This window comes from Crotalus tigris, unplaced genomic scaffold (assembly GCF_016545835.1).
Source record: "Crotalus tigris isolate CLP2741 ecotype Arizona unplaced genomic scaffold, ASM1654583v1 scf7180000018287.699579, whole genome shotgun sequence".
Classification (NCBI taxonomy): domain Eukaryota; kingdom Metazoa; phylum Chordata; class Lepidosauria; order Squamata; family Viperidae; genus Crotalus; species Crotalus tigris.
The window spans coordinates 285911-304408 of record NW_024096924.1 but is presented as its reverse complement, the minus strand read 5'-3'; the positions used below and the strand labels follow the sequence as shown (position 1 = coordinate 304408).

The window sequence follows — 18498 nt, the reverse complement described above, 5'->3', positions numbered from 1 at the left end:
GGCCCAATCTATGGGACCTCACCGGTCTCTGGGAGCTGTGCGGCAGAATGCGGTCCTGTAAGTAACCTGGCCCTATGCCATGAAGGGCTTTAAAGGTGATAACCAACACCTTGAATTGCGTCCGGAGACCCACAGGAAGCCAGTGCAGCTCGCGGAGGATAGGTGACACGTGGGCGTACCTTGGCGCGCCCACAATCGCTCTCGCGGCTGCGTTCTGAACCAACTGCAGCCTCCGAACGCTCTTCAAGGGTAGCCCCATGTAGAGCGCGTTACAGTAATCCAGTCTTGAGGTGACAAGGGCATGAGTGACTGTGAGTAAAGCCTCCCGGTCCAAATAAGGCTGCAACTGGTGCACTAGGCGAACCTGTGCAAAGGTCCCCCTAGCCACAGCCGATAGATGTTGTTCCAGATTTAGCTGTGAGTCCAGGAGGACACCCAAGTTGCGTGCCTGCACTGAGGGAGGTAAATTTGCCCCCCCCCAGGACTAAAAATGGACCATCCAGTTGGCCTTTGGGAGGCAAGACCCAGAGCCACTCAGTCTTGTCAGGGTTGAGTCTAAGCCTGTTCACCCCCATCTAGACCCTCACATCTTCCAGGCACCAGCACATCACGTCGACTGCTTCACTGAAAGGACACGGGGTGGAGATATATAATATATATATAATATAATATATATAATATATTCGAAAGAGTACAGAGAAGAGCAATAAAGATGATTAGGGAACTGGATGCTAAAACATAATAAAGAACAGTTGCTGGAATTGGTTATGTCTAGTTTAAAGAAGAGAAGGACTGGGGGGGGGACATGGTAGCAGTGTTGCAATATCTCAGAGGTTGCCACAAAGAAGAGGGAGTCAAGCTATTCTCCAAAGCATCTGAAGGCAGGACAAGAAGTAACGGATGGAAACTAATCAAGGAGAGAAGTAACCGGACCTGAAATATATGCAGTAGTGGAATTCAAATAATTTAACAACTGGTTTTCTATGAAATTTAATAGGCGTATGCCTAAAAAGTTAGGACAGGGTTGGAGATGGCCACTCCCTACTTGGAGACCTCTCCCATCAGTTCAGTGACTTGGCTGCCTGCTCTTCCCTTTCACTTCCTGCCCAAGCTGGACTGCCATGCTATGGAGGATAGACCTTACCCAATCCCCCTTCACCGTTTCGGAGCCAGGGGGGGAGTGAAGGTGAAAGGCTCTGCCGTCGCTGAGTAACAACCGCATCTATTGCTGGAGGAGCTTCGGTCTCCACTGCCCCTGCTGCCCTGCTTCGCCCCCACAGATCACCTGCCTGGCAGTAGCAATATCTTCCTCCTCTGCCAACTCTCCTGTGGCTTGCACCAAGACCACTCCCCTGCCGCCTCTCTCCACCAGCCCTGGTACCCCTCCATCACCGCCATGACACACATGCTTGCACACGCTTCGGACGGCAGACAAGAGGTTCGCTCTTTTTCTCCAGCCCTTTAAAATTGCCCCCTTCCATTCACCCCTTCACTTTTCTGCCTTCAAATCCAGAGCAGACACTCAGCTTCTTAAAAAAATCATACCAGTGGTTACCATATCCTCAGCTGATCAAAAAGAAAACATGTCAGTTCTGGATTTTAAGGCAGAAAAATGAAGGTGGGGAGACAATTTCAAAGGCTTCCTGGAGAAAAAGAGCAAAGCTCTTCTGTTTGCCATCTGAAGCAGAGTCGAGGTCAACCCTGCAGGAAGCAGATCCGCTTCTCAAGGGCTTTGCAGAACCATCGGGGAAGGGGAGCCTGGCCTTCCTCGCCCAGCTCCAGCTGGAATAGTTTTCCCAGAGCTTAGTGTGCTTCCATACAAAGCGTCTTTACTTTCCTCCCTTCTGCCAGAAGGAAAGCAGCAGAAAATGGGCCTGCCATTTCCAGAATGGAGAAGAGAGATGGCGGACAAATGCAGGGTAGCAAGAAAGTGCATGCAAAAAAGGGTGGTGGCGGTGACAGAGGGCTGGTGGAAGGATACCGGGACTGGCGGAAGGAGGCAGCAGGGGAGTTTTATGCAGATTTATCATAACCGAACTCAACAAAAAATTAGGTATCGAATCAGTGCCAATCGCTGAATCCCACCACTGAATATACATAATGAAAACTATTACATATTGATACATATGCACACATTGAAAAAAAAGAATTGAAAAGTACACCAATAATGTTCTAAACAATTGTTACTTTTATTTTGCACAGATAATTCCCTTTAGTTAAATAACTTAAAACAAAATCTGTGTGTACTGTAGGAGTGTGTGTTTCATTATTTGCCTTTTATGTCTTATTTTAGAATATATAGCACTTAATTGGCAATAAATAGTTCCAGCAGAATATACAAGCCTCAATGGCATTATCTGCAGAAAGACTTAGATTTTGAAGCTTCTGCATCAGTCTTTAGAAGCTAAATACTGTGTGAATGTACAAAATACCAATGTGCTTTGGCATTTGTTGTTTTAAAACACTATTGCATTTTGCGTTCCTGTTCAATAGGTTTCATGTGTTGAAATATGTATTTCTCTGTGCTGTTCACAATTCCCAAACCAGAAGGGGGTGCTCCCCACACTAGTTTTGTAGTACGGTAGATCTTTTACACTCCTTCCCTAATAATGGAAGCAGAAGCTGAAATATTCCAAATGGAATGTCTATTGTAATTCACAAATTGAAAGGAATGACTGAAATAAATACTTAATTTTTTATTTACTAAATAAGATCCTTCCTTCATTTGTAAGTATAATGTGAATGCTCAATTTTATATTTGAAAAGATGTTGAAAATTATTTTTAAAATAATAGGGGTCTACTAATGATGTGATGCTCTAAAAATAATCAAACTCTTTAACAGAAAAGTGATAAACAAAAAAGTTCCACTTTGGTAGGAGAAATAGTGCTGAGGAATTTTTTTTAAAAAATATTTAATATAGAACAGTGTTTCTCAACCTTGACAATTTTAAGGCATGTGGACTTCAACTCCCAGAATTCCACAGATAGTATTGCTGGCTGTGGAATTCTGGGAGTTGAAGTCCACATGCCTTAAAATTGTCAAGGTTGAGAAACACTGGTATAAAACCTCTTCTGAAAGTTTCATTACTGACCGATTAATTAGCCTTAGGTATGTCCTTTGTGCATGCATGCACACAAGACATAAACAAGCATAAATTGAACTTAGTTATTTCCATCTCCCATTCTCAGTTGGGTTTGTGAGAGATTTCTAGGAATTGAATAAGGGAATTTCATGGAAAAAATATGTTTATTCATTCATCACACAATGCCAGCTAATTTTTAATTTTTATGCAGGGATTTTCTGAGACCTGAAAATTATTCCAAAGGTTCATCCAGAGTAAAAAAAAAAATTAGAGAGGTTGGTTTAGGCTAGGTAAATATATGAATGCAAATGTGCTGCTTTATAAAGCCTTAGTAATATGACACTTAAAATACTGCATCTAGTTTTAGTCGCCATATTATAAAAAAAGATGTAGAGACTCTGGAAAAAGTGCAGAAAAGAGCAACAAAAATGACTAGGGGGCTGAAGGATAAAACATACAAAGAATGGTTGCTGGGACTGGGCATGTCCAGTCTAGTGAAAAGAAGGACTAGGGGTGACGTGATTCTTCCAATATTTGAGGGGCTGCCACAAAAAAGAGAAGATCAGCCTATTTTTCAAAGCACCAGAAGGCAAGATAAGAAGCAATGAATGAAAAGTAATCAAAAAGAGATCCAATCTAAGGAGAAATTTCTTAACAGTGAGAACAATTAACCAGTGAAACAGTCTGCCTTCAGAAGTTATGGATGCTTCATCACTTTTAAGAAGAGAGTAGACAGCCACTTGTCTGGATTGGTATAGGGACTCTTACTTGAGCAGAAGGTTGGACTAGAAGACCTCTGTTGAAAGAAAAATCTTCATCAGGGTCCAGTCCAAGCCGGGAATAAACAAAATGGAGGCTGTTTGGAAAGAACGTTCTTTATTGAGTTGCAGAACCAAGCAGAAATGTGGCTTTGGAGCAGCTGACCACATGGTGCTGGGAGTGGTGGGTTTTTATATACCTTCTTGGGCTTTTGTGTTCAGGGAGTTGTTCTTGTTCCTGTGGCATGAACTTTGATCTGAGGTTCAGTGTTAATCTTATTATGTCCTAAAAGTCATGTCCTGCTTCCCTGGAGCTGTGGCTGATAGCTATGATCTGTGTTGGATTTTTGAGTGAGGGATTGCTGGTTCTAATTTTATCACTCTGATATTGTTAGCTATCAAATCTTGCTGCAAGGGACTTCAAAAGATCCTTTCTTGAATGGGTTTCTGCAGGTACTATTTGCTCATGAATGGGACTGAATGGGATTATCAGATCTGCATTTCTACAGAGCTGGCCTGCTCAGTTTCTATTTGGGACTATTAAGAAAAACTGGACCTGCTTTTCGGCCTTTAAGATCCTTTGGAGAAATATAATATTCTGTCTTTTTAATAACCCCAAAATACTTCTTTCTCTGGGAGGGTTGACTTCCCACACCTTCAAGGTCTCTTCAAACTCTTTGTTTACAGACAATACTGTCTGTCAATAAAGGCCAATTCTGTTATTCTGCCTGTATATATATATATGCTATTACCTATGTATTATGCGATTACCTAAGTGGCAGCGGTAATAGCTAAAAAGCTACTGCAAACTAAGTCTTAAATCGGCTTAGAAATACATGGCCTATAGGCTAGATGTGGAAATGAAAAGAACCTCCTAGAAGGAAGCAATTGCTGCTAAGAAAACTAGTAGGAATCATGCTTAAGACCTGGGAAACTTAATGAGATATAAACAAATACAAACATACAGAGTACAGAGAAGAGCAACAAAGATGATTAGGGGACTGGAGGCCAAAGCATATAAGGAAAGGATGCTGGAATTAGATATGTCTAGTTTAATGAAGAGAAGGACGAAGGGGGACATGATAGCAGTATTCCAATATCTCAGGGGCTGCCACAAAGAAGAGGAACTCAAGCTATTCTCCAAAGTGCCTGAAAGCAGGGCAAGAAGCAACGGATGGAAACTAATCAAAGAGAGAAGTAACCTAGAACTAAGGAGAAACTTCCTGATAGTTAGAGCAATTAGCCAGTGGAACAACCTGCCTCCAGAAGCAGTGAATGCTCCAATACTGGAAGTTTTTAAGAAGAGACTGGACAGTCATTTGTCTGAAATGGTATAGGATTTCCTACCTGAGCAGGGAATTGGACTAGATGACCTCCAAGGTCCCTTCCAACTTTATTATTATTATTATTATGGATCATCGCACAGTCAGCCAGATGTTCAGACTGGATTTGGCATTTTGTCTGCCTATCGAGTCCTTACCCAGGACCTGGGATAGGCAGATGTGGATGTTTGATGGTATTACAGATATCGTCGCAGGATGGAAGCAGTTCCTAATAAGGCCGCCTTTTGCAATTGACTAATAGGGAATTTGTCAATGCCAATGGTGTTCAAGTGGTGCTCCAGTTGTTTTGGGATTGCACTATTATTATTATTATTATTATTATTATTATTATTATTATTATTTGATTTGTTTTGAAGATTTGATCATATTCTGTGCCTGTTCTCCTATGATTGGAAGTCCCTGTATTTCTCAGTAATAATGCAATGATTCTTCATATTTCTTCAGTTTCATTCAAATTCCAATCTTTTTTTCTTTAGCAAAGTATACTAATGAATAGAAATGTTACAACAAGAATAGAAGTCTTGTGTTTTTTCTGCATCATGCATCATCCATTTTAATTAGAGGAAAGAGTAGTGAGTATAGTGACAAGAGTGTGGAATTAAAATCATTAATTGATGTCAAGCTGAAGAGAGACTGCTAACATGAATTTAGTGACAGCAGGAAGGAAATTAACCTTATTACTTTATTTAGAGCATCCGTTTATTTAATATTTTGTCTATGTAAATGCAAAGTGTTTTATTTATGACAATGGCAAAGGACAAATAATTCAATAAACTGTGAATATTTATTATTTCAAAGCAATGAATCTTAGAAATTATACATTTTGAAAACATACATTAAAGTTAAGAAATACATAACTTAATGTGCTTAATTTTTTTTTATTTTCCAAATGATAAGGATTAACACTGATTCAGTTTGTTTTTAGTTGCTTTATATATGAAGGAAACCACGTGATGCAGATATACATCAAATGATTCTCCTCTCATTATAACACGGATAGTAACAAATAGCTAGCTAACATCTTTCTTCTAGTTTTATGTATAGAGGTAAAAGAGAAGGCTGATTATGTTCAATGTCAGTGAAAATTGAAGAACAACTAATAGTTAATGTAATAAAACTTGTTCTTAAAAAAAGACAATAGTACCACTTTTCAGATAGTTGCTGAGCCAAGATGTCATGATAAAAGAATAGAATTCTGTCTGTCAACAAAAGCCACCTGGAACTATGAAAGCATCAAATGTGGAATCAAGAGCATCAGCAGCAAGACGCCTTGTGTATTTGTAGAATGTTCAAGGAATTGGAGTTCGTTTAGAAATTTCTCAGTCTGGGAAATCTGCATTTAATTCCTGTGAAGCAAAATATTTTCATAGTTTTTATGGTCCAGATAAGAGTTGATAGTAGAAAGAAATCTATTGTAGTTGTTAAACTACTGAAATTTAAAGGATGAATTTGCTGAATTCATTCAACACACATTAATTAAAAATTGCGAGCCCAAAATATGAGCAAACATATTGACCAGAATTAAGAAAAATGTTGAAGTTCAATTAGAGTGACTATCTAGAATTTCAGATCTCATGGGGAATAAAAAGAGATACAGGTAGTCCTCAAGTTATAGCAGTTCATTTAGTGACTGTTCAGAGTTACAACAGCACTAAAAAAAAGTGACTTATGATCATTTTTCATGATCAAAATCCAGACACTGGGCAGCTGACTCATATTTATGATGGTTACAGAATCAGGGGTCATGTAATCATCTTTTGCAACCTTCCGACAAGCAAAGTCAATTGGGGAAGCCAGACTCACTTAACAGTTAGTGTCACTCACTTAACAACTGGAGTGATTCACTTAACAATTATGGCAAGAAAGGTAGTAAAATGGACTTAACAAATGTCTTACTTAGCAACAAAAATTATGGGCTCAGTTGTGGTTGAATTGAGGACTACGTGTATATTATTTTTAATATAATCATATTTATCTACTATTACTGCTAGCAGTTTTGTGTAATATAATTATGAAAATTAAAAATATAACATGGATTCAGCTGTTTGGAAGCCATAAATATTCCTAATGTTAATCATGGCCAGGTCTTCTAGGCTGTGAACTCAGCCTTTGATTTATGGAGAGAGCAGTGTAGCCTAGTAACTTGAGAAGGAATCTATCTGGTGCCTTTTTTGGGACATCAATTTGTAGTGAGACAACACTTTGAAGATAGATGTGAAAAAGTGGAATAGAGTTAAATAGGAATTGTAAAGGATTTAAGGAAACATGTCACAGTATAAGGGATTAATTTAATGATAATTTGGCTAGTAACCAAGAAAGATGCATTGCTGTCTTGAAATAGGGTAAAAATGGCCATCCATCAACATATACAATTTCAGTGAACCAAAAGAATTATCTAGTTGCCTTTCCTTTAGTGATATGTTTACTGACCAATTAGGAATTAATTTTATACAAATCAGAAAGGAGCCAAGTTTGAGAATTCTCCTGATGACAGACATATAAGGGGAAATCCATACTGTATAAATCTCAGCTCTTCTCAATAGCTTAACTGATATCCTTTTTTCCTACAAGAAAATAATTGTAAAACATGATTACACTTATAGTTGTATATTAAGGTTTTGGAAGGAATTAAAACAAAGGTGTTTTGATTTCCCAAACTATTTGGAAAAGAACCTTTAAAGCACATTACACTATAAAAATCCATTTTTATACAATTTAGGTAGACAATAATGTACTTTATAATTTTGACATTCAGTTAAAGCTGCTACATCCAACCATACAAAGTTTTATATTAGTATAATATTATAGTGAGATAATTTTAATTTGATATTTAATAATTTCCCTGAGCAGACGTAGACTGACTCAATGTTGGTCCTTTCAGGACTTTACTTCATTATAGGTGACATTGAATAACATGTTTATATAATCAATGAATGAGTGACACTCTTTTCCATGATTCAGTTGAAAATTGTCTATGTAAATGAGATCAATAGAATTGGAATTAGAATTCTCGATAAAAACCATACAATAGGGCAGCTGAAAGATTTGAAAGAATCTGAATGGTTAAAGAGCAGAATTAGAGTAAAAATGAGATAAAGTTATAAGCATATCCTTTTAATAAAATGATTGTGGCAACCATAGAGATATAGTGTGATATAGTGTGGAATACATAATGATGCAAACAGAAATGATTAATAATTACTATGTGAAATGGTCTCAAAGCTCTTATAACATTATGATTCATGTCCACATAATATGGGAAAAATATTCAAGGGTACTTGCATTAAAGCAATCTAGTTAAAAACAAATCTTGTATTCAGTAATCCAATGGCTTGTTTAGTTATAATTAGGCAAAGTAATACCGATATAGTTATATGCAAATCTGGCAAAACATCTATCATGTCTATTATATTAATTTTTCTGATAAAATCCCAATGTATTTCAATATTTAAGTATTTGATCCTTAAGCTGGTTTTTTTTAACTTAAATTTTAGTTACCCATGAATTGCAATTATTTTCCCACCCGATTTTCAAACTTATTTCTAGCTTTATTTCTCATTTCCAGGATACAAGCCAAGACCCGAGAGTTTCGTGAAAGACAAGCCCGGGAACGAGATTATGTTGAGATCCATGATTTAAACAGGACTTATGCATGTGATGCTGACTCAATGTATGCTGGAATTCCTTCATATTCCTCCATGAGTAGCAGCACAATTAGCAGTAGACCACAGAGCCCAGGGGAAGCATCGACAATAGAAGCATTATATGCCCAAGTAAAGAAAGGACGCAATTCAAAATCTTCACCTGCAGACAGGTAGGCACCAAATCAAACTTCAGTCAATATTCTGCTTCCAATGTCTGGTTTGTAAATTTTCATTATTATTCTTGGCCATGGGAGGTGACTGTTTGTCAGCTGTAAAGCCAGAACTACATTTTATTAATGGATTTTTAAAAGGTTTATAGGGAAAGATATTGAATTTACACAAATCAAGTCATAATGGAATGAGCAGTATGATCTTTTCAGTTGATTTTAACACAGCTCATTATCTTCTGGAAGTGCTTTTAGATTCAAATTGTGCTATTTAGCATAATTCAGGTTAAAGTCACATTTGGCTTAGCCTCTGCTAATTCAGCATCAGACATCCTAGAAATATACTGAGGTGTTTATGAGCATTTTTGTTACTGATTTTCTGGAAGGTGTTGGAATCTGTATTGGTTCCAGAATTGGTTAGGCTCTTCTTTGGTCATCAGAACTAGGAATCAACAGGCACAAACTAAGAATCGTTGTCAGCCCTTTGGCTGCTTCACCCGTTTTAAATTGAAAAGTTTGGAGCTTGAGTAAGGCATATTCTTAGAACACATAATGCCCAGCTTAATATGTTGGTCTTTTTAACTCTAATAATGTACTGCTGACAGGCAATCTTCTCTGATTTAATTTGATGTATGTTTTTAGATTGTTTGCCCTAGTAACAGAACACAACATTCTGGAGATAAATTTTCTATCTTGGCTGGTGAAATATTAAACTGAAATGTTAAGATGATAAATTCCTAAATGTTTTTTTATTATTAGCCTTTTATTATTTCTAGTATCATTAGCATTAGGCCTATATATGTTGCAATTGCATTAATCTTCTGCTGGGTTCCAATCTAACTGGTCACATTTGGTCACCTTGAGCATTTGGTTTGATCCAACATGGTTCTTATTCCACTGGTCCTTAAAAAAAGTTATCATATGATTGTGACGTATCTAAGAAATAAATAAAAGAGAATAAATTTCGATACCCAGAATTTTCAATATTGGAATTGCAGCCTATGAATCAGCACCTATAAATGAGAAAAGGATAATCTAGAATGAAATGCAAAATAATTAAGTGCAGAAAAATAGTGGAAAAATATGAAAAATTAAGAAGGAGATAGAGAATCTGCTGTTGCAGCTTTGAAAGAAATTGAAAGTCTGTTCTCATCTGCAGTGCTGGAGGTTGTCCACCTTATGTAGTTGAGAGGTAAAAATTTATGCTTTACATGCCCAAAGTTCTTAATTCAGTCCTAGATTTCCAGTGAAAGATTAATAGTGGTAGGAAAATATCTGACACTTTGAATAACTGCTTTTATTGATAGAGTTATATGAGCCAGTGACCTGGTGGCATAAAATGAATTTATATTGTTATGAGATTAAGACAAACAGTTCACTCTGCTCAGTATCTGGTCTTTGTAGGGGAAATGGCATTATTTCTTAATAATGTATCAGAATATCATTCCAAATATTCTGTAGACAAAATCAGTTGGCAATAATATTTTCCAAAATCCAAACTTGTATTCAGCCTTTCATGGCCAGCATTAATCTGCTTTCTTTTCCTATTATTCTTGATGTAAAAAGGCAGAGAGGTTCCACTCACTAAGAAAGAGGTTATAATGTTTAATGTAGAGCACAGTATTCTAGAGATATGTGTGAAACATTTGGACCAAAGATATCTTTCAAGATTTTCATCTCAACAAAACAAAAGGGAATTCTATGCAGAGGACAGACCTCTACTAACAAAACCTGTTACACCTTTCCAGATTTCCAACTGTTGTCCTATGTGCGTGATAACAAATATTTGGTTTATTTTAATTTATGTATGCATTGCATCATTTCAGTAGTGGTTCTAGTGGTTCTAAAAATTCAGAAGACCTCTTAAAATACCTTTGGGAGAACCTCCCCTTATACTACATGAGTATGGGAAAAGGGAAATAGAGAGCTGGATGGAATTTTTTTTTTCTTCTGTCATACCAAATAATTTCTAGGGAGTTACATTCCTATAACAAATATTTTTATACAAGCTAATAAATGGATATGTGGGCCTGGTTTCATTTTTTTTCTTTTAGACCACAGTGATATTACATAACATGTGATATACATATACCAACTTTTGTGTGTGTATGTATGTGTATGTGTAACCTAACATATAAAGATAATTCCATGAAAGGACAGCTGCTAAAGGACATTTACAGGCTATTGCTATGACATCACTTCCCACCAAAGAGTGCATTGTCTTCAGAAGGAATTTAAAGGAAAGAGGCATTGTGCTGCTTAAGACTTAATGGCTTCAAAATAGTAGGGTAGAATCCCACAACTTGCACTGGACACTATAATGGAAAAGTAAATACCATAATTATATATTTTTTTTGCATTCACTATGCCATTGAAGATACACATCAGGAAAAAACATCTTTGTGAAATGGTTCCTCTTCCATTAAAAGTGGAATCAAGTTGTATCTCACAAAAACTTAACTGAAAAAAAGAATGGTTTAAGAAGGATAGAGAGGGGACAAAATTTTTCTTATTTATTTTTAATGCACATATGATATTGATTGACATAAAAAAGTGACTGGTTAATTTTGTGTTAATTTTATTTGCAGTTTAATACAATTTCTGAAAGGAATATAATTTTGTATAATTTAGAAAAGTGCTAGGAAAGTAGTACAAGATTCATTCTGAAATATTTTTATGAAAAGGAATTTTAATAATATAAAATAATATTTTATGAATATATGATTATATCATTTCAAGTTTCAGTCATATCATATTTTTAAGGTCTAAGAGTAATTCATTGCATATATTCTAAGCTTTTTTTCAGAATACCTTAGGCTGAAAGATATGAAGAAATAACACTTTCTGCAGGTGCTAAAAAGAAATTAATTTCTTCCAGAAACAGTGTGGTTTGACATTTAGAAGCATAGAGTTAGAAGGAATCATTTAGGTCAATCAGTCCAACTCTAGCTCAATTCAGAAAGTCAAAGTATCATAAAGCTTATTTCAGCACCGTGGTAATGCATAGATTCTCAAATGGAAAAAATTCCTTGAGCTGAATTGGATAATTCTTCTGTAAATTCCTACAAAGAGCGTTAACAGGATAGGTAGTTTTCTCTCAGGATAATTAAAATGAAAGTTTTATCAATTAGTTAATGTTACTTTTTTTCTTAGATCACAAATGCAGTTCAAAGACAACTGGCTCCCCCAACTATTTTAAACGAAGTCTAGACAAGCTGTCTGAATCAATCCACTTTCTTTCCTTTAAAAACAATGTTTGACTTGAATGATGAAAAAAGCATAGTTAACACATATAAATATAACAATAACAAAATGCATACAATTTGTCTGTATGTTACCTGATTTCACAACACTATTGTAGGTTGTTCCAGCAAGTTTATAATTCTCATCATTTGAACTTTAAACATTGGATGCCAGGAAAAGCCCTTCTACTTGGATTTAATGGTAATAAGTAAAAAAAAATGATGCTTGTCTGGTCTTGAGAGAAGCAAGAATACATAGCAGTTGGTTAGAAAAAGTATTATTGGAAATACAGCTAGTCACATGGATCAGTCTTCCGTTTCCTTGAAGAAATTAGGATTCTCAGTTGATTTAAACTTATTTCACATGCACTTTAGGGCTTTTATATATTATTTTTTCCTGCTGTATGCATCATGCACCAATAACCCCTTGATCTATTCCCTGTATAGATTGATAAGATCTGTTTGCTATTCCATAAACTCAGTGTAAGGGGAACAACTAGTACCTCTAACTTTAATGGTCTTAGGTTACTACCTACTCTTCTGCCAATATGGATGCAATAGAAATCCACTTTTAATATAAATTCATGAGGATTTATGCAGAGCCCCTACTCTGAGGTATATTTGTTTTGACCCTATTCATTGTTTGGGTTATGATTTTTGAGGGGTTGGGAAAAGAAATCATAAAAAGTTTCATTTAAATGTCTTTGAGTCTCCATAACAGAACTAAGAGCTGATGTGACAGCAAGATCATCTCCAAAAACATTTTCAGCTGTGGCATTTGTTTATTATTTATTTGTTTTGTTTTTTGTTTTTTTATGTTTTAAAAGAGTTCATTTTATAATTGAAGACAGACAACTGTTGGTTTGTTTTTAGTTTTTAAAGCTATTCTTCAAGACATACTATAAATGGGAAAATGTATGAAGAGATAAGAGAGGAATGGTTTTCCCAGAGAAGGTTTAAAAACAGGAAAAGATGGGGGGGGGGGTGACATGAAGGATAGCCTACAAATGGAATAACGGAAAATCATTTAACAATCATCCTTTGTTTCAAGCTAACAATCACTCAATTCATTTTACAAATATTTTATTCAAGTGCAGCAGCTATCAACAGTATGCAAGAGAAGTTCTGTCAAATACAATTTGTTTTTAAGAAGTGAGTCAGAATTTGTCATTCTTAATGGATGCAGTGCTGTGATTGGTGTGCAGAAAAGAGAAAACCACGATGTGGAAGAAAGCAGAACTTGTTTTTCCTCAGATTTAGTAATATAGTTTTTTTAAATCTAAAACACCAGATCTGAGTGCAAAGGGATAGATATTTGTATTTGAATTTATCTGGCTGTAAATTCGAAAGTCTGGGCTATAGAAAGACATACTGTAGTTCTTCTGAAAAAATATATGTATACACAATTTGAGAATGTTCATGAAAACCGGGGATTTCTGTGAACATTTTACTCTATCTTCTAGGAAGCCAGTTTCTGTAGAACTTTCATTTTTCATCCCTAACTATTAACTCAGGTTAGAAATGAATATATAATTTCTATGTTTAGATTTCTGTTTTTGGTTATTTTGACCTGTGATGCTAAGTTTCTCAAATTTAAAATAACCCTAAAATCATATGGGCTTATTTAAAGTTGTGTCAGTTTAGCAAACAATTCACCTTTCAGTGTTCAGTGTTGGGAAAGTTATGAGATTACTTGCTTGCCTTATTTATAGTCCACTCTTCTCTTGTTAAATTAAATATATACAGGTGGTTCTCGACTTACAATCACAATCAAGTCCAACATTTCTGTTGCTGACAGTTTATTATTTATTTATTTATTTATTTATTTATATACCGCTTTAAGTGCAAGCACTCTCTAAGCGGTGTACACCAGTAAGCAATGTATATATATATATATATATATATATATATATATATATATATTTACATTGCCCCCAACAATCTGGGTCCTCATTTTACCTACCCCGGAAGGATGGAAGGCTGAGTCAACCTTGAGCCGGTGAGATTTGAACCGCTGACCTGCTGAACACAGTCAGCTAAAGTGGCCTGCAGTACTGCACTCTAACTGCTGCGCCACCTCGGCTCTTTAAGTGAACTTAAGTGAACTTAACAATCTTTCCATTCACAATTGTTAAATAAATCACTTTAATTAAATTAGTGACATGGTTGTAAAATGAAACTGGCTCCCCATTGACTTTGCTTGTCAGAAGTTCTCAAAAGATGTGTATCTCTGGGACACTGCAACTGTCATAAATATGAGCCAGTTGCCAAGTGTCTGAATTTTGATGATGATCATGGGTATGTTGCAACTGTTCTAAATGTGAAAAATGGTCATAATTGCTTTTTTCAGTGCCATTGTATGTTCGAACTGTCACCAAACAAAAAATTATTGAGAACTACCTGTTCATTAAATTTTCTGAGACATACAGTCAATCATAATACAGTGTGTGGGTTGTTGCATTTTAAGTAAAATATTCTGAAAAGATACAAAAAGGAATTTTCTTTTCTCATTGATTTTACAAGCCATTGTTACAGATGAAATTTATGATAACATATATATCTATTAAATTTTATTTTTGTTCTATTTCTGTGATTTCCCTTATAGATGTAGGTTTGTAAAAGCCACAGGCACTGTCATCTTGGCAAATGGGAGAAAGAATATATTTCAGAATTATTTCACTTGCCCCCCCAAATGTTCTGTTTTCTGGCATATTTCACAATTCACTCAGATAGCGCCTAATCTTGAGACCTTACCATTTGAATGAATTGCAAATATGAATCTATTCAGACAGATGTATTTATGTATCCACCATCCGCTACACGAGCACCTGCAGATGTAATGGGAGGTCACCCAGAAAAGTACATGTGAAGGAAGCTTTAAAATATACACATATGCCACCATTCTTGAAACAGATGAATGCTTGTCAAAAATGGGATCAATTCATTTAAGTTGTGTTAATTGAGGAGATGTGATTTAATCAGAAAGGCTTATTCATGTTTCATCAATAATCATTCTCCTTAATATTTCATCAAAACTGGCTGATTTGCAGACAACCTTCTAGTCTTTGATTCATTATAACCGTAGACATAATTTAATCTTCCCTGCTTCTTCCTTTGCTCATTCCAAGATGCTCTCTTTCATCTCCATGACACTGTTAAAATGTTTCTAACTTTCAGAAATTGCTAATTGATCTGAAGTATTAAACTCTGTATTTAAGGCTCCGATGTCTTTTTTACTGGGGCATTTGTTCTTAGAACTTTGTTTGACAACAAATTTGAATAGCACTCTAAGAACAGATAGTGTATAATTTCCCCCTGTGTATAAGATTAAAAATAACTGATATTTTAATATTTATTTGTTGCTATGTAGTTTATGTAGAAAATAGTCCATTGTTTATAGATTCAAGGTGACATAAGAAAATCTATTTCATGCGTGAAAGTTGTTTTCACTTGTTATTCAAGGTGCTTTCTGATACCAAACAAAAGTGTGACTGAATTCCCTGCAGAGTTCACAGTTTCAAATTAGATAGATTCTGGAGGATATGGGAATAAAAGAATATTGAAGAACAAGTAAAAGTAAGAAAAACAAAAATGATGAAATTCGGAAGGGTCCTTGGTTCTCTCTGAACTTGGTTGTTTTCTTGCAGACATTTTATTATCCAAATGATGTTGAAATACCCGTAATTTCAACTTTGAGCTACAAATATTCTCCTTACTGGATGAAGTTCTACCTTTATGTTTGCATTGTCTGTATTTCTAACAGTTTTAGATCTTCAAAAGAACTAACAAAAGTAGTCAACATAACTCAAAACCTTGTATTTATTTTCAGTTTTATCTTTGGTTCCTCAACCAGACAAGTATCCAGAAAAAAAGAAATCATATTCTGTTTCTTCCCCTACAAAAACTCTGTTAAGATATTCCCAAGATATCAAGGAAATTTATAAATATGTACCAAGCATTAAAAACAACATCATTAATGTACCTTTCTACTAACTTTGCTATCAGAAGAAGTGTTACTCTTTCAAACATAACTGAAGATATCCTAGAAATGTGTTATAATGCTTTGAACAATCTATGAATGTTCAGTTTTTGACCCTTCTGGAGAAGTTAACACAATTCTTAATTGATTTTGAAGGTTGAGAATAATAGGAGTTAAATTGGGAAGTCTGGTTCCTTTCCACAGATGGGTATATATTTTAATAGGTACCATAAATAGATATTATTTCAGTGAGGGTTTTTTTATAGTTTCTTGGGAAAATAAGTGGTGATGATGGGGAAACAAGCTTTCAGATATTGAGAAAATACAGTAGTTTAGGTGGATATATTGATGTAGTCTTAAAAGCAATCCTTATTTGCAATTTTGGGTTTCTATACTTTTATATGCATGGTTCAATAAAAAGATTTTTGTTCAATTTCAACTAACATTTATCAAGCAAATGGAAATTTTGGAGGGAAAAAGAAGAGAATCTTGTACCTAGAAGAATAAAATAGGATAAAACCTTGATGAAATGATGATGAAATAAATAATACATGAATAAAATAAGATACACACACAGAAACACACACAAATGAAAATTCTGCTTCACATTTTGGGTCACTTCCAGTATAGAAATTATGCCCTTTGTTTATTATTATGGTAGATCTGCAATAACTGGAATTTGGACTTACCCCTCTCTGAGTTGCATATCCTTTAGGGCAGTGGTCCTCAACCTTTCTAATGCCATGACCCCATAATACAGTTCCCCATGTTGTGGTGACCCCCAACCACTTATACATCACCAGGTGTCAGGGGCGTGGCCAAAGAAAAGGGGGAAAAATGGCAGACAGCCTTGTTTGGCGACCCCCGTGAAATGGTCGTTCGACCCCAAATGGGGTCCCGACCCACAGGTTGAGAACCACTGCTTTAGGGCTACAAAACAAAAGATCTCTGAATTTTATAATGACCCAAGGTGGGCAGAATTCACTCATAACACTTATTATTTCAGCTATGGTTTATATAGCAAGTTATTATGGCTTTTTTTACAGATGGCATTAAACTATAAGCAACATTTTATAGACCACAGTGTTTGATTTCATGCATCTCACAAGCCAAATTTCAGAGAACTATCTTAGTGTGACATGGAAACCTTTAGTGGCTCTTCAAAATTTAAAAGAGCTATTGAAATTGAAGGTTTGTGTAGTGTACAACAGAATTATTTTGCATGCTTCTTGAGTCAGAACTGTTGTGTTCTGTTTGTTGTACAACTAGTATAATCCAATGCTTATATACTTTCTAGAAGAAAGTTTTCTTATATAAGTTAGTCAATGGTCATCAAAATATGGTAAGTCAATGGTCATCAAAATATGTTTCTATCAGTAGCATGTTTAATTCAACAATTGATATTTAGAAATTCAGTTGAGTATATAATCAGGCATTTGGGATTTTTTCCTTTTTTTAACAAAGGAAACATAATTGTTAACAAGTTTGCTGTGCTTCTATCATTCTCTTCAAAAACATTTGGCAAGCAGGGCTGCTGCTATGTTAGACATGCATATATTTGGTTTAAAGCAAACTATCTTTTTCAATTAATATGCATGACAGTCCACCCTAGATATCATCTGAATTTTGATAAATCTTCTCTGAAAAGCTTCATTCATATAGTCATAGTTTATATTCTGTAACCCTTGAAATTGCTTTGAATAGTGTGATTTTCATTAAATGTCATTTAGCTATATATCAGGATTTAATAGGACAATAGATAAAACTGAGTAATGGATAATTTTGTTTCACTAGACAAATCTTTAATTACATACATGTTCAAATTATTTTCACATATGTTTATATTGCCAAAGGAGAAAGTTGATTTGTACATGATTCTCAGCAAATGACACAACATTTTGAAGTTTCATAGTTCTGGAATGAGGAAAAGAGAAAAAGAAACAAGGTCATGCTTAGCCTTGCTGTGTTGAAAGATAAGGAAGAAGGAAGTTAGTCATTCTCCAGCATGATAGATGTAGCATCCACCGTTGGGTAATCTTAGCCTTCCTGCTCAATTGAGACTAAGAAAAAAACTTCAGCCACGCCTCCTTTGGGCGGTACTTTCCCCAGTTTTTTCTTAGTCTCAGCTCAGTAGAACGCAACTTTGGTGGCTCCTCTGTTAGACTAGTTTTAAACTAATTTGATTCTGGAAAATAGAGTTATTTAGAATTTAGACTTAGGTTTGTTTTGTGTTTTTTTGTAGTTAGCAGTTTTAGTTCACTTGTTTAAGTGCTTGGAGGCA

The 18498-nt window shown here is 35.4% G+C and overlaps 1 protein-coding gene across 7 annotated transcripts in view; it reads left to right on the top strand.

The window, feature by feature from the left end:
- Positions 1-18498, top strand: part of LOC120310748 (partitioning defective 3 homolog) — a 449365-nt gene that overhangs the window by 283864 nt on the left and 147003 nt on the right. For all 7 annotated transcript variants that reach the window (XR_005557452.1, XR_005557451.1, XM_039349526.1 and 4 more), the window contains one exon: positions 8751-8999. Coding sequence is in view for 5 of the 7 variants with exons in the window: in XM_039349526.1 (XP_039205460.1) it covers positions 8751-8999 (249 nt within the window). In the remaining 2 variants the exon portion in view is untranslated. The remainder of the gene's footprint in view (positions 1-8750; positions 9000-18498) is intronic.